Source organism: Cucumis melo, chromosome 6 (assembly GCF_025177605.1).
Source record: "Cucumis melo cultivar AY chromosome 6, USDA_Cmelo_AY_1.0, whole genome shotgun sequence".
In the NCBI taxonomy this organism is placed as follows: domain Eukaryota; kingdom Viridiplantae; phylum Streptophyta; class Magnoliopsida; order Cucurbitales; family Cucurbitaceae; genus Cucumis; species Cucumis melo.
Genome location: NC_066862.1, coordinates 10,233,843 through 10,248,853, shown reverse-complemented (window position 1 = coordinate 10,248,853; position 15,011 = coordinate 10,233,843). Strand labels below are relative to the sequence as shown.

Genomic DNA, 15,011 nt, shown 5'->3' with positions numbered 1-15,011 from the left:
TGCCTTAGTTCAAAATTGATCACCAATATAAATAAATTTCAAAGCAAAGTACATCTTGCCACACCATACACATCAGGAACAATGTTATACAAATGGCTAATACAATGGAACATATATTATGTGATAATCAGAAGGACAATATCAAAATCAATTTCATACAAAAGACAAGAAATAGTGGGATCGGTTGTCAATGGTTATTTACAATCTTGGGATTAGAGCCAGCAAAGTACATAAATATGAGATTTAATAAATATAAAAGATGTACTCAGATTTTTTTTTTTCAGAATGTCAAATGTGTACCTTTTTAAACATTCTTTTGAAGAGTCAGCTCTTCATCTATTAATCAAAAATATACTAACAATTACACACTAATCCTTGAATCAATATTTACCATTAGCATTTGGGCCATACTAATTCTAACACATATTAATTAGCATCAATCACCTAGAAAGTGATTCCACAATCTCAGCGACATTTGTTGAAGCTCTCTTGAACTTTTACCACCAATCCTTTCATCTTCAACATTGAGATGTGGATTTTTTGCCATTGGTTCTCAACTTGCAACCTTGCTATTGAAGCTTCATGCATTTTTCAATGTATTTGTAGCAGTGAAAGATTGGTTTCCATTTCAATTGGATTGCTCTGTTCCAAGTTTCAAGCACCATTTGTATAAATCAAAACTCCCTTTACCTTCCCCCAGGATGGCTTCACCTTCAGTTATATACCATTCAAAACAACCTGAGCAATGATAAATTTTTCATCTAAAACTATACAGTTACCAACCAGAATTTCTGTTATGACCATGAAGGTAACACCCTTCCATCATTACCATGATCCAGGTTATTGTTTAGCTCCAAGTCACGAATTTCATAATGACTGTCATCGAAATCCAGCTCACTGTCAAAGAATTGATCTGGATGTTCCGGCCTAGAAGAATTATGGACTTTAGGATCTATGCTCTGAATATTTGTTGCTCTTTTCTTTGATCTATCAAAGCTTTTAGTGGCGTCATTTTCATCTAAATATTCATCTTTATCTTTATTTCCACCTCTTCTTCTCTTTCCAGAATCGTTACTGTCATTACTGTTGCTTCCATTTTTCCCTGCTCCATAGAATTCATTGATGGTTGATTCTATGGTTTCCAAAATACGGTCACCGTACTTGCTTACCTTAGCCCTAAATTAAGGAGATTATTTTGTCAAATGTTTTGTACTATAGAGTAAATTAAATTTTTTAAGACAAGAAGCCTGGAAACTTACTTGCCAATGCCGTTGATATCAAGTAATTCTTCTTTCGATCTGGGAACTCTTCGGCTTATCTGTTGCAATGTAGCATTTCTGTATTGAGAGAAGAAATGTAATCAACTAATCAGCACTTCACGAAGAAATTTGGACGTAAATAGAAATTAAAAAGGAAAAAAACAATCTCATAACGAAACCATGATGCAGCCTAACTGCATTTCAAAACGAAAAAAAAAATATATCATATAAAAAAGAAGGTACAAAATTACAGGACGGCCATTTTAAAAAATGACATACTCAACATCATCAAATGTCATAAATAAAAAGTACTAACATAGATCACCAACTCTAAAACAATTAAAAGTGTATTTATTTACAAATTGTAGGACTCTTAAGACATACTTGGGAGTGTTTTTAGAAATAGTAATTTTAACAAATTTCATTTATTAACAAGTGATTTTCTTATAAACATTTTAATGTTTGTTCTAAGCTTTTTAAGAGTGATTTTCAATGCTTTTTATTATTATTATTATTTTTATTACAATGACTTGAAGGGAATGTTTGAGATTAAATTTTTAGAATCGGTGTTTTGAGCTAAATAATTTAACTATAATTAGTTTTGTAAAAGTGTGACAAATCATGTTAAAGTTTCATAGTATATATAATTTAAATTCAATTTAAAAGATTGTGACAAATCATGTTAAAGTTTCATAGTATATATAATTTAAATTCAATTTAAAAGATTGTGACAAATCATGTTAAAGTTTCATAGTATAAATAATTTAAATTCAATTTAAAAGATTTTCAGGTGATTAATGTTTGTTTCCAAAGGTAGTTTTAGAATCATCAAATCACTAAAAATTAGAGGCAAAGAACTTTATTGAGAGAAATATTAAAGTTTCTAGAGACAAAATAGAGAGCTAGAGAAAATTTTCAAAAATAATAATAAATGTTAGTCTGACAAGAAATTTAGCAGAGACAATAAAAATAAGAAGAAAGTAAAATAAAGCTAGAAAGATACAAAAAATTTTGGAGAATAACTTTAAAGAAAGAAAAACTTAAGAGTGAGGGGGGGAAAATCAAGAGCAGAACGTTAGAAAAAGAGTAAAAAATAAATTGAGAGGAAAAAAAGCTAGAGTTAAAAACCATTAGACTAAAAGAAAGATTTTTGACATGTAAAAAGTGATTTTAGTCACTCTGAAATTGCTTCCAAACATGCCCCTACTCTACTACCATGTCCTTTGTTACGGTGTTTGTTATTGCAAATATGATTGGCGTTTTTGTAACATGTCTCTCGATATGTTATAACTTTTTCAATATCTCTAACGTGAAAGGCAATACATTCTGCAGAAGTTTTTTTCCTTGTATATTAGTAGTATTTCGTACACTTCGTGATATGTTGTATTTTTCCTTACAGAGTTGATTTATTCTTCCAAAAAGATATTCTCAAAGCTACTCATATATATTCACACAAACATATATAGCATCTTGTTCAATTTTAGGGTCGGTCGTTTTTTAAGAATATTCCTGCCATTGTGTTGTGTTTGTGCCGAAGAACACGTGTGTCGTTTCATTAGATCGTAAAGCTTTTGTCATTATCGATCTTGAGTGATTCTCTAGATCTTGTTGACTTGTTCTTCATCAACTTGAGAAGTATTTATCAAACTCAAGGGGAGCCTAAGCTCATCAAATGGAGTTGCATTTGAAGGAGGAAAAATAATAGTCTTGGTGAGAGTAAGTCTCACACCGAGGGAGAATCTAAGTGATCATTCACTAATATTCGTATACTTAGGGGAGCCTAAGTTTAATTGAGAGGGAATCTCAGATCTAGGGGTAATCTAGGTGATATGCGAGTGGGCTCCATGTGAGTAGCTGTAATAGTCATTGTATTGCAAATAAGTACGGCATTGTAATTGTAATTCTTTAATACTAATGGATTATCTTGTCTAGGCACACTACACCCCAAACGTAGGTGGATTTCACCAAACTAGGTTACCAACTTTATGAGTCTTTACTTGCTCTCTTGTTATTAGTATTTTGCAGTTACAATGCTTGCCTGTGCTTACCATTTAACATCTGTATAGTGACGAGTCATCTTATATCTTTTTCATCCACAATGCGCTCTTTCCTCCCATGACCTACTCATCTCTTCTTGTTCTCCTCCCTGCAACTACTGGCCAACTTACCATAGAAGTCCGTGCTACAGACCAACCAACTCTCCATATGAGTTGAGTATGTCTTCCTAAGTACAAAACACTTAGTAGTTACACGAATCTTTTTTCTTGCACTTCTCCTAAAAGAAGTTTGATGCTACTTACAGAAGCAGCAAACAATGATCACTAAACACGATAATAATCTTCACCCACTTATATACCTAGATATCAACAATAGATCCAACCTCATCTAAGAAATGGTGAATAGAAGCAAAAGTGACAGATAATTAGTCAGAACATACAGAAACGCACATTGATGTCTTTGAGATATGATTTGTGTGAGGTGGCAAAGGAAGAGATGAGCCACATTCAGCATTTATCTCATTATCTTCATCGATAGGGAGGGACCTCATTAATCATTGACTCGAGAGTAAAAAAGTGTTTGGGACATTTGAGAAGAAAAGTAGAAGAATCCTAGAAACATTTAAGTGCCCCAAGTGTATGACGTCAAATAATTTTTTGTGGTTTATTTTCGGACATCAAAGAAGATCTCTTTGGTTCTATCCTGAAACACAAAATTAGAGAACCTATCTGAGGTTTCCAATAACCAGGATTGGAAATCTTCTCCAACTTTCTCTTGTTATTACTTTTAGACTATAGTCACCAAGTTTTCTTTTAGAAAAATGAAGGAGAGGGAGAGAGAGACATCTTTAAAGGAGCTAACAAAGTGAAAAAAACCTACCCAAATATATGATACGCCATAACACCATCTGCAGCCTCTTTAACGAGATTAGTTCGAAGCATCCGCAAAGAGGAATATAATTTTGCTGAGAGTTGCTGCAGTAAGAAAACAAAATCATTTTCCCACTTGAGAACAAACCAAGTAACGAACTGTACAGCACAAACATCAAGAAAAAAAACCATGCTGCTTAATGCTATGCAAAGGATTTATAAATTACCACATCAACTTCAGATTGAGGCTGGGCAGGAGTGTCGATATTGGGATACATTTTTCCAAATACCAAAGAACCTTTAGCTGGAGTCATTTCAAATTTGCTCAGTTTATTTGTTTTTGTAATTGATGGAAACCTGGAAAGTGTGTCAAGTACCAGAGAAAACAAATTAGCTGCCAAGTCTCAGGTGCTAAGCAAAGATGTAGTGCAAGAACAATACAGCTTATAGATGAGTTAAAAGACAATCAATATAGAGAACAGAAAAGAGCGGCAGCAGGACAAGCCTTTCCATTTTTGCTTTTGGAATTAGTTCGGACCAATAGTATGACTTCAACACAACAGCAAACCTATTGGGTTATTATGGATTATGATAGCTAGATCACACATCATTCCAAGGGTAATACATATACCATAAATATGAATACTGCATTCACTTATGACTTGTAAATTGTCATAGAAATTGCACACAAACAGTAACTGTTAGGAGAAATACTTAACCTTAATGTAATTCGCTGCCCTCCATTTAAAAGACTTTGAACCTTGGTTTCGTTCACCTAAGAACAAATTGAAATATCATAACTGAGAATTAGAAAAGGCCGAAAGAAGAAAGAAGATAACAAGCTTAGAACCATTTTTTCTATTTAGCATAAAGGAAGAAGCAATTGGTTTACCACCTTCAGTAGGGATGAAACAGATCCATAAATATCATTTTTCTTCACTTCTTCCACGAGGATATCCTCAATAACAAGATAGTGCAATATGCGAGAAGCATCACTTTTCAAAAGATGTTTTCCAGCACCATGCAGACTCAACTTTTCATGTCTGTGTTTTTTCACCTAGATTTGTCAATAAAAGGCAATTAGAATAAATACCCAACTTGAAGCTAACAGAAAAAACACAAGTTTATATCATGACCCACAAATTGGCTTAAGGAACCCCTGTAGACTTCAAGTATGTGAGCGGATGAAAATTGCTGCCCCATGGACCTCACCAAGTCAACCTTTAAAATAAACAAAATTTAACCTTACAAATCAGTTTTTGAATTAACTCAACAACGTATAATAGAGTAATTTTAACAAAACATTTTAAAACACGGCAAAATTTTGCACCAGACCAGTTGCTTAGCAATATCAGTGACATCCTTTTCTATAAGATTCATGGACTTCAAACAATTATCACATGTTTTCTTGCAATTTCCAGGATCAAACTTCTCCCCAAAATGGACAAGTTGCAGCAAACGCCGGCAATCTACATCATTTTCACAGTAACTCACCTAAAATAAGGAACAAATCGATTAAGATTTTATATTCTAATAATATTTTTAAGAAAAAGGAACAATGGTAGAACTCACTCACCATTCGCAAAAGATTCTCAGTGTTGGTCTCTAGTATCCTTCCAGAGCTGCCCAGATTGGTACGATTATATCCAGATACGAGAGGACTTTGCTCAGTGGCTCCTTGGCTAATCATATGCTTGACTCGTATCTGCATACATGTTCAAGAAGTTTTGACAAATGCAAGCATTAGATATTACTTTAAATTTGCCTCCACTCATCAATTTAAGAGCCGGTAAGCAATAAGCAATGGATACTAAAGTCCAACCCACTTTTCAAGAACCTTGTGAATGTAATATTATACCCTTTAAAGCCAGATAATGTAAGACGTTAGTCCATGATCACTAACTTACATAATCACTGTAACTATAATATAACACACAGGATGAACGCAGACCATCTCTGCCTGCACGGCCACACTCCTAAAACATTAGAAACACACAGTAAGCCAACAACATTATAATAAGAAACAATATTATCAATAATCCAGCAGCTCTATTGGGGGGGCATGAGGTGAGATGAATTAAAAATATTTTGAATGAAGACTATTAGACAATAGCAACTAAATGAAGCAGTATACAATTAATTACCTGATGGTACCCTTCAATTGACTTTGGAAGAGAATGGTGAATGACAAACCGAACATCTGGCTTGTTGATGCCTGAAATATCCAAATAAGTGCATAGTTGATTGTTATTTCTATACAAATTCATATTTCGACAAGCAATAATCAGTTATACCCATTCCAAAAGCCACTGTAGCGCAAATTATATTAATTTCATCTTTGCTCCATTGCTTCTGAATGAAGGAGCGTTGGGCAGGATCCATGCTACCATGATAAAAGGCTGCTTTATGTCCACATTCCTGAAAAGTAACCGATTTAAGTTGGATGTACATATTTTAATCGCTGTTGTCAACTTCAAAAAGCACACAACAATAGAAGAAACGCTGAGAATCCAGGTCATTTTTGTGGTTGGGCAGAGGTGCCTTTTGCAAGCTTTTGATTTAACCTACCGAGTAAACGTCAGGTATCCATGAGATGTTAGAAAGGGTTTCTTTGTAGTTCTATGGTTAATTTGAAATATTCATAGGAAGAGAGTTTGAAGGAAGATTGTTTGAGATTCAGTGCATTTGAACATTTCCCTCTATGCTTTAAGAAAAAAAAAAGAAATAGAAGCAACGCTGAGAATCCAAGTCATTTTTTTGGTTGTGTAGAGGTGTCTTTTGCAAGCTTTTGATTTAACCTATGAGTAAAAGTCAGGTATCCATGAAATGTTAGAAGGGGTTTCTTCATAGTTCTATGGTTTGAAGGAAGATTGTTTGAGATTCAATGCATTTTAACATTTCCCTCCATGCTTCAATAGCAGTAGCAGTAACAATAGGATTAGGAGTAGCAGCAGAAGTAGTAGTAGTAGATGTGTTTCGGGATAATTGAACATGACAAAAGTGATTCTAACCATTTCAAATAAAAATTACATTTGAAAGGGTAAAATTAAATATTAAATTAATTTTGAGTGACTATAGATGTGTATCGGGATAATTTTGAACCTGACAAAAGTGATTTTGACCATTTCAAATTAACTCTCAAACATGCACTAAAAAAAAAAGGAGAGACTTGTGCTCAAAATATACAGCCACCAAAAAGATTGAAAAGAAATGAAAATTACAAAGCAAAAATAAAAGCATTTCAACTCAAATAATCACTATACAAGAAAAACCATCTAAGAAGCATGGACACGGATATGAGACATGGACAAGACACAACACGAACATGGTGACACACCATTTTTTTAGAAATCTAGGACACAAAATGGCAAGAACATGTTTATTAAAAAATCTATATCATCTTTATAGTAAAAAAATTCAAAGTAAATGCATTGATGTATGCTTAAAAGACTTAACTAAATGTATTCTACACTCAAAAGTTACTATTATTGTCATATATGTCTTTTTAGTCTACTTAACAAGTATTCTATGTATGTCCAATACATTTATTGCACTAACAAGTGTTCGATAGGTGTCCACCAAGTGTCATTGTGTCCAAGTGTCCAACACGTGTTGGACACGGACATGCTAGCCAAAGTAACTAGTTCGTGCTTCTTAGAAAACCATAAAACTATTTGAAAAAGCACCAAGAAAAAGCTTTAATATGAGCTTAATCAAACAAATCTATTCACGAGCAACTTTTATCTTCAAAGTTAAATTCATTTTTCAACTTCATAAACGTTGACCAAAAGCTTAAGTTGATGGGTGAAGGTAAATTCAATTATATATCACCAACATTTCCCGTCACTTGTGATCATGAAATATGTCAATGACCCAACAATTGGAAATAATGTCAAAGTACGGAGGAAATAACATTGCAGGGGGCTGAATACAAGAGCTCACTAGACCACCTGCTCTTATATCATTTTAAATTACCAATTGACCCAAAAGTTTAAGCTGATGGATAAAGTTAAATTTAGTTATATATCCAACATAACTATATAGTTCGCCTTTTTTGGGACATTTTACTCTTATGTGAATGGATAAATTTTATCTCTGTAATTTCTAATCTTATGAATTCCATTGGAAAAAAAGAGTTTGGAATTGGGGAGCCTAGGGCATTGGTTGTAGATAGTTGATTCTTGTTTTTTACAATCTGCATATTCATGTTATTATTGATAGCATCCAGCTGTAAGAGTTTCAGATATATAAACAGACTGAGAAAACCAACCTGTAACCTTTCAGCAACCTTTTCACAGTCCATTCTTGAAAGACAGTAAACAATCCCACATTCATCAAAGTGGTTTTCTTTGATGAATTTATCAATATCATCCACGCATTTCTTAGTCTTTGGAATCACAGAGTACCTGCAAGATCAGTGATCAATGTAAATAACATGAAAGCATATGTAAATCAATGATTGACCCAAACCTAAAGCTTATGGATTATCGTTAATTTAATTATATCAATGTGTTCACACTCCCCCTCAACTGTGGGTTTGAAAATTTGTTAAAGACCCAACTAGTGAAAATCAATATTTACAGGGGGAGACATTATAGGAGCTTGACACAAGACTCCTATCCTGATACCATATAGAATTTTAGGGATACAATTATACAGTTGAATATTGATATGTGCGATATAGGTCTTCTTGCATAGAAGAGAGACCATTACATTAAAGAAAAAAGAATACCAATTACAAAAAAAAAATATTGACAATAAATATTAACACATAAATATTCCTGAATAATAGAAATTCTAACGGCATCCTTGTATTGACTCCTGCAGAAGAAGCAATCCCGTACTATAGTTTTCCCAAGTTGAATTGAAGTTCCTAAAAAAGTAATATTTCAAGGTTATTTTAATAACCTAAATTATTCCACTTAATCCAATGCCCCCATCCGTCATCATGGATTTAAGTTGCATGTTGAGTTCTATTTTGTCATTTCGATAGTGTCTAATAATAAAGAAATTGTACCACTGAAATTTTTTTTCCATACTCCTGTTATATTAGTTCTTAGTTAATTTGTTTTCCTCCCCCTCTTCAATTAAATTAATTTCTTACAAAAAGAAATATTAATAATCTAAAGTTTCTGCATGAAAAATATCTTATGATTCCCTTTCTACTTAATGGACTGATCTTCAGGTGCTTAATAAGTCATTCAAGAAATATTATTTTCATTTACAATGCCATGGATGAAAAGATTAATAAAAAAATCAAAGGAGCCTAACATGAGCATACAAATTTAATCATTACTTACCATAAATTTGGCCGATTGAAACTTTGACGGAAAATTATGCAGTTAATAAGTCCAAGAGCTTGCACAACATCCTCTTTTACACTAGCTGTTGCAGTAGCTGTTAGAGCTAATACAGGAATTTTAGGGAACTTTTGTTTCAAGATACCAAGGCCCTGAAGATTTAAAGGAGCTCTTATCAAAACCCAAAAGAAAGAAATGCCAGCAACTAGGACTTTGTCATGTCAGATCACACCTCCCCGCCTATATGGTTGAGGGTGAGATCAAAGCTTCACACTTACTCACGTTTTTGTGCCTGTTTTAGATAGTGGGAAAGACAAGTCAAAAGCTTTTGAGGACAAACCTGATAATCTGGTCGAAAATCATGCCCCCACTGACTGACGCAATGTGCTTCATCAATAACAATTCTAGCAAGCAAGTGACGAGCATTCAAACTCTCCAAATGTCTCAAAAGAAAATCGCTTCTGTACAAAACAGTTCATTGAAAAGGAAAGGAGATGGACCAATCTCAGTATCAATTACATAAAATATTGAACCAATCTCAATATTAATTACATAAATTATACCATCATAAATATAAATATTGAAAGCAATAAACACGAAACCGGCTTATATGGAAACCCAAGAACCGGGAGAAAAACCACGATGTTTTTAGTTTTATTATTTTCTGATATTCATACAAAGGTACAAGAGGGATAAATAGAAAAGTACAAAGAGATAAAAAAGGAAAGAATATTTAGGGTAAATTTTTCCAAGGAACTTGGTTTGTGGGTAGGATTATAGGGTGAGGATCAATGTCAAACATGGTACTAGGAGTAAGTTCGATAAACTCAAAGGTGCTATTAGACTCTTCACTCACACTCTCCCCCTGAAGATGGCTAACGGAAAAATAGGGTCGGTCCTCAAAGATAGTAACATCCATAGTGACAAAGTATTTCCTGGACAACAGGTGAAAACAACCACGCTGGTAAGGCGGATACCCAACAAACACACAAGTCTGAGCCCGATTGGTAAATTTGGTCTGATTAGGGCCAAAACTATGAACATAAGCGATACACCCAAACACACGAAGAGGAACCTCTGAAACAAGACGAGTAGAGGGGTAGGACTCCTTAAGACATTTTAAGGGAGTCTGAAGGTGGAGGATACTAGAAGGCATTCTATTGATTAAATGAGCTGCTGTAAGAATAGCATCTCTCCACAGGTATGAAGGAAGGGAAGTGGAAAGCATAAGGGAACGGACTACTTCCAGAAGGTGACGATTTTTTCGCTCGGCCACTCCATTTTGTTGAGGAGTGTAGGCGCACGAGTTTTGGTAAACAATCCCCTTAGAGGCTAGAAATTCACTAAGGTTATGGTTTTGGAATTCCCGACCATTATCACTCCGAAGAATAACAATTTTTATGGAATTGTGTTTCAATGGTGTGATAAAAGTTTTGGAAAATAGCAGAAACCTTAGATTTATCAGGGATAAGGTAGACCTAGGTAAGACGGGTATGATCATCAACGAAGGTTACAAACCACCTTTTCCCAGATGAGGTGGTGATCTTGGAGGGACCCCAAACGTCACTATGAATAAGGGTAAACGGTTGTGTGGGTTTATATGGTTGTGAGGGAAAAAGGAACACAATGTTGTTTTGCCCGAATGCACACATCACAAGATAACGAGGAGACATCTATTTTAAGAAAAAGATGGGGAAACAAATATTTCATATATGTAAAGTTCGGGTGACCTAACCGAAAATGCCACAACATAAAGTCATGTTTAGAGGTGCTAAAATAGGAAGACAGTAAACTAGTCGTAGAGATACTACTACCGAAGGTATCATTATTAAGGATGTAAAGTCCCTTGCTATGCCGGGCAGTGTCAATCGTCCTCCCCGAATTCAAGTCCTGAAAGCAAACAGACTCAGGTAAGAAAGTAGCTCTACAGTGCAGCTCACGGGAGATCTTACTGATAGATAACAAATTGTAAGAAAGCTTAGGCACATGCAAAACATTCTGGAGGGAGAAACTGTCAAAGAGGACTATTTGTCCTTTCTTAGCAATCGGGCTAAAGAGCCATCGACTATCCGAATTTTCTCATTACCGGCATAGGGATATAAGAGACAAAGTGCTCCGAGAAACCTATCAAGTGATATGTGGCCCTCGAGTCCAAAATCCAAGGATTTGTCCCATCAACACTAATAAGGCCAAGGAACTGAGACATACCTGATTGAGCAATGGCGCTTAGAGTAGGAGAGCTGGTTTGACTAGCAGTAGGGCCAATGGGCTGAGAAGTGCTGGCAATCTCCCTAACATCAATACGCCCTGAGTTCTGTTGCTCGGTGGAGGAGCATTTGTTACCTCTCAGGGGCCAACCGTGGAGTTTCCAACACCGATCCTTGGTATGCCGTTGTTTCTTGCAATGCTCACAAACGAGAATTCGTTTTCCATTATCATGGGTCAAGGATCGAGCACTAAAGGCAACAGAGTTAGTTATATAATTTGAAGGCACGTTAGGAAGCGAAATTATCGGGTTCTTGGAATACATCGGTAGATCGATTTGTGCCAAGAATGTACTAACTTCAAAAACAGCTCTCCTGTAGGTTTGATTAATCCCGAGACCACGAACATATGGCTGTCCATAACCGGAGGGTGCCGATGACTCGCCCGCTTCAAACCCCGATCTGTTATGGTGTTGGTCAGCCCCGTTCCTATAGAAGAAAGGTTGCTGTAAAGGGTCGACGGACAGATTTGCACTGCTGTACAGATTTGACAATTTTGAAGGTTACTGTCCGGCGGCATGGGCGGCACGTGCGGCGGCAGATGACCAGAAGGTGAGACGGTTGGACAGGCGACAATGCGTAGAAGCGGATGGGATGGGCAGTGAGATAAATGGACGATGGTTCGTGGGCCCACGCGCCCGACAGAGGCGGCACGTGAAGTGGTTTCTAGCCGAAAGGTTGCGTGCACGGCGGTGAGGGTTGGCCCATTAAATAGATCGATGGCGTCTGAATCCGTTGGAGTAGTTTTTCCATGGTGGTGTCCACGGCGGCGACGGCGGTACTAACGGCGGGGTGGCTTTTTTTGTCCGGGTGATTCCTAAAATTTTTTTCAGGATTTCGTTGTTGCTTCGCTCTGATACCATATTGAAAACAATAAACACGAAACCGACTTTCGTGGAAACCCGAGAACAGGGAGAAAAACCACGATGTTTTTAGTTTTATTATTTTTCTATATTCATACAATAGGTACAAGAGGGATAAATAGAAAAGTACAAAGAGATAAAAAAGGAAAGAATATTTAGGGTAAATCTTCCCAATGGGCTAAGCCCACTAATTCTAATAATTCTAACAATAAATGTCTGTTAAAACATTCGAAGGAAAAAATGTAAACGGTATTTTACTAAATGGGGAGGAATGAGTCAAGGAATAAACCTCATGCATACCCAAATAACTAAATAAGCAACCAAAACCTGGGGGAGGAAAGGTTTGATTTAAAAAAATAAAAAATAAATAAAAAAAGACTACCAGCTACATTAACCACCAACCCTCCCCAAGCTCTCCCTATCCTCTCAGCAAGAACACAAACACCAAAACAGACACCGATGATTTGATACTTATTATTATTTTATAGACCGGCTATTATCATTCTATAAGCACCATGATTGATGCTGATTTCAGATCACTACCACCGCCCTTATGGAATTTTACTTAAGTTTTATTTTACTTTGTTTATTAGATTTGATATTGAATTATACTTTAGAGTCATTAAGAACAATACTACAGGAAAGAGGAGAGGGCATACTCTTAGGTCGAAACTAAAATATTTTAGAATTTAACCATTCTTTACATAATCATAATATTAGCCCTCTGATGCAAATAGTGTGTAAAACAAAATCTTTCCTGATATAGGTATTCACACTGCATGACTGGCATGCCTAAAAGAGGGCATCTCTAAGGTGTACTTAATTTATGGTTGCGGCTGCTTAGTGGTTAACATAGTGCTGTGTTTTTCCAGTGCTTTTTTTTTGTGCAAAATGCACAGCCTATAAAGTGTTCGTTTCAGTATTTCATTAACTACTGCTTTGGCAATTAGTTGAAATGTCAAGAGTCTTGAGCAGGCACCAACAGTTTTTTTTTTTTTTTTTGTATCAGTTAGAAACTTATTGCTGCTCTTTCAGTTGTGAGCCACTGGTATATTTTTTTTCTTTTCCTTTTTCCCTTGACTGACTGTTGTAAAGGCATTTCAATGATAGAAAATCCATCTGGACTTTCTAGTTCTTTAGGTTCACTACATACCATATTTGTTTTTTATAAAAGTAACAACTTTCATCAAGAGAAAATAAAAGGATACACGGAGCACAAAAAATAACAAGCCAGTCATATGGTATGTAGGGTAAGTTTGCTACATGGTATATGACTGGCTATTCTAGTTTATTCTTCGATCTTTGATCACCAATTCTCTTTTTTTTTTTTTTTGAAATGAAGATAAGCCTTTTATTAATTATGAAAAATGAGACTCATGCTCAATGTACAAGAGAATTATACTAAGAGCAAAAAGAAAAGACAAAAACTACCAAACAAACTGCCCAAAGATGATCTCAGCCAATACAAGGAAAAAAGACCAAAACAAAACAATCACAAAGAACAAGCTAAAAAGGTTAAATCCGACAAAAAAATGAAGCTAAAACAAAACCAAAACGAAGAGATCTGAATACAAAGCATAACGAAATAACTCTCTCAAAAGGAAACATTTGAATCTAGAGACTAGCAAGAAAAAGCAGCCAGCTATCTCAAAGCTATCATGCCAAAGTAATCCAAAACCAAGAAGAGGCCTGAAAAAATCTTTCGAAATATAAGCATCAGCAAAAGGTTGTACTTTCTTTTGCAACACCTCAACATCCCATGCGAAACTTCAGAGACAAAGATTAATGTTCCAAATTAAAACACATCCCCCAGGTGTGCAAAAGTATAAAAGTATTCACCAAAATAATTCTCCCGTAAGCCACTCTAATAGATTCCAACACCTTTTTCGACCATAACACGATTCATGATGAACAAGATAATCTCAGAGAATAGGATTGAGAAATATTAGGCAGCCAAAGTTTCTGCAATGAAGACTTCCAAAGATGAATTGCACAAAACATTAACATTCTCTCCAACTTCTCTTTCTGCTTTCTCTTACTATATTGGAATAAAATTGAACTAACAACATGGAGGGCTGAACTACTAATTTAAGCCAAAGTAATTCCACAATCATTGACTATTGGGAACAAATCCTTTGGCAGATCCAAGGGAACTTTATTTGGAGAGAAGCCTTCATCATTAAACAGAGCATTAAGATCCACCCCTTCAATTTCTGAGTCTAATTTAAGGTCAAACGCGCTGAAAACACCGACTGATTCTTTACTACTAACACTGAATGGAGAATAAATATCAAGCTGGTTCTTGAAAGAATAATCAGCTTTGCAGGGGGAGCCTCACAGAATAGAAGCCTTTGTGTTAGTGATGATGGATTTAGAAAAATTGAAAAGTTCAGATGTAGAATCTGCATTTACTGACCTAATGAAGCATCAGGGGCCTGAACTTTAGAGTTGTATACTT

The 15,011-nt window shown here is 35.4% G+C and overlaps 2 protein-coding genes across 5 annotated transcripts in view; both read right to left on the bottom strand.

Annotated features, from left to right (window-relative positions):
• Nucleotides 1-227: 227 nt before the first annotated feature.
• Nucleotides 228-15,011, bottom strand: part of LOC103496104 (ATP-dependent DNA helicase Q-like 4A) — a 71,645-nt gene continuing 56,861 nt past the window's right edge. For all 4 annotated transcript variants that reach the window (XM_051086921.1, XM_008457835.2, XM_008457839.2 and 1 more), the window contains 15 exons: nt 9,767-9,887; nt 9,427-9,578; nt 8,397-8,532; nt 6,421-6,544; nt 6,271-6,341; nt 6,034-6,102; nt 5,703-5,831; nt 5,462-5,620; nt 5,267-5,347; nt 5,022-5,183; nt 4,846-4,901; nt 4,354-4,483; nt 4,137-4,231; nt 1,260-1,337; nt 228-1,176 (listed from right to left, as the gene is read on the bottom strand). In XM_051086921.1, the coding sequence (XP_050942878.1) occupies nt 795-1,176; nt 1,260-1,337; nt 4,137-4,231; nt 4,354-4,483; nt 4,846-4,901; nt 5,022-5,183; nt 5,267-5,347; nt 5,462-5,620; nt 5,703-5,831; nt 6,034-6,102; nt 6,271-6,341; nt 6,421-6,544; nt 8,397-8,532; nt 9,427-9,578; nt 9,767-9,887 (1,945 nt within the window). In that variant the 3' untranslated portion in view covers nt 228-794. The remainder of the gene's footprint in view (nt 1,177-1,259; nt 1,338-4,136; nt 4,232-4,353; nt 4,484-4,845; nt 4,902-5,021; nt 5,184-5,266; nt 5,348-5,461; nt 5,621-5,702; nt 5,832-6,033; nt 6,103-6,270; nt 6,342-6,420; nt 6,545-8,396; nt 8,533-9,426; nt 9,579-9,766; nt 9,888-15,011) is intronic.
• Nucleotides 10,200-12,520, bottom strand: LOC127150088 (uncharacterized). The gene is made up of 2 exons (XM_051086923.1): nt 11,635-12,520; nt 10,200-11,316 (listed from the first exon to the last, which is right to left on the bottom strand). The coding sequence occupies exons 1-2, from the start codon at nt 11,954-11,956 to the stop codon at nt 11,291-11,293; spliced, it is 348 nt and encodes a 115-aa protein (XP_050942880.1). The 5' UTR covers nt 11,957-12,520; the 3' UTR covers nt 10,200-11,290.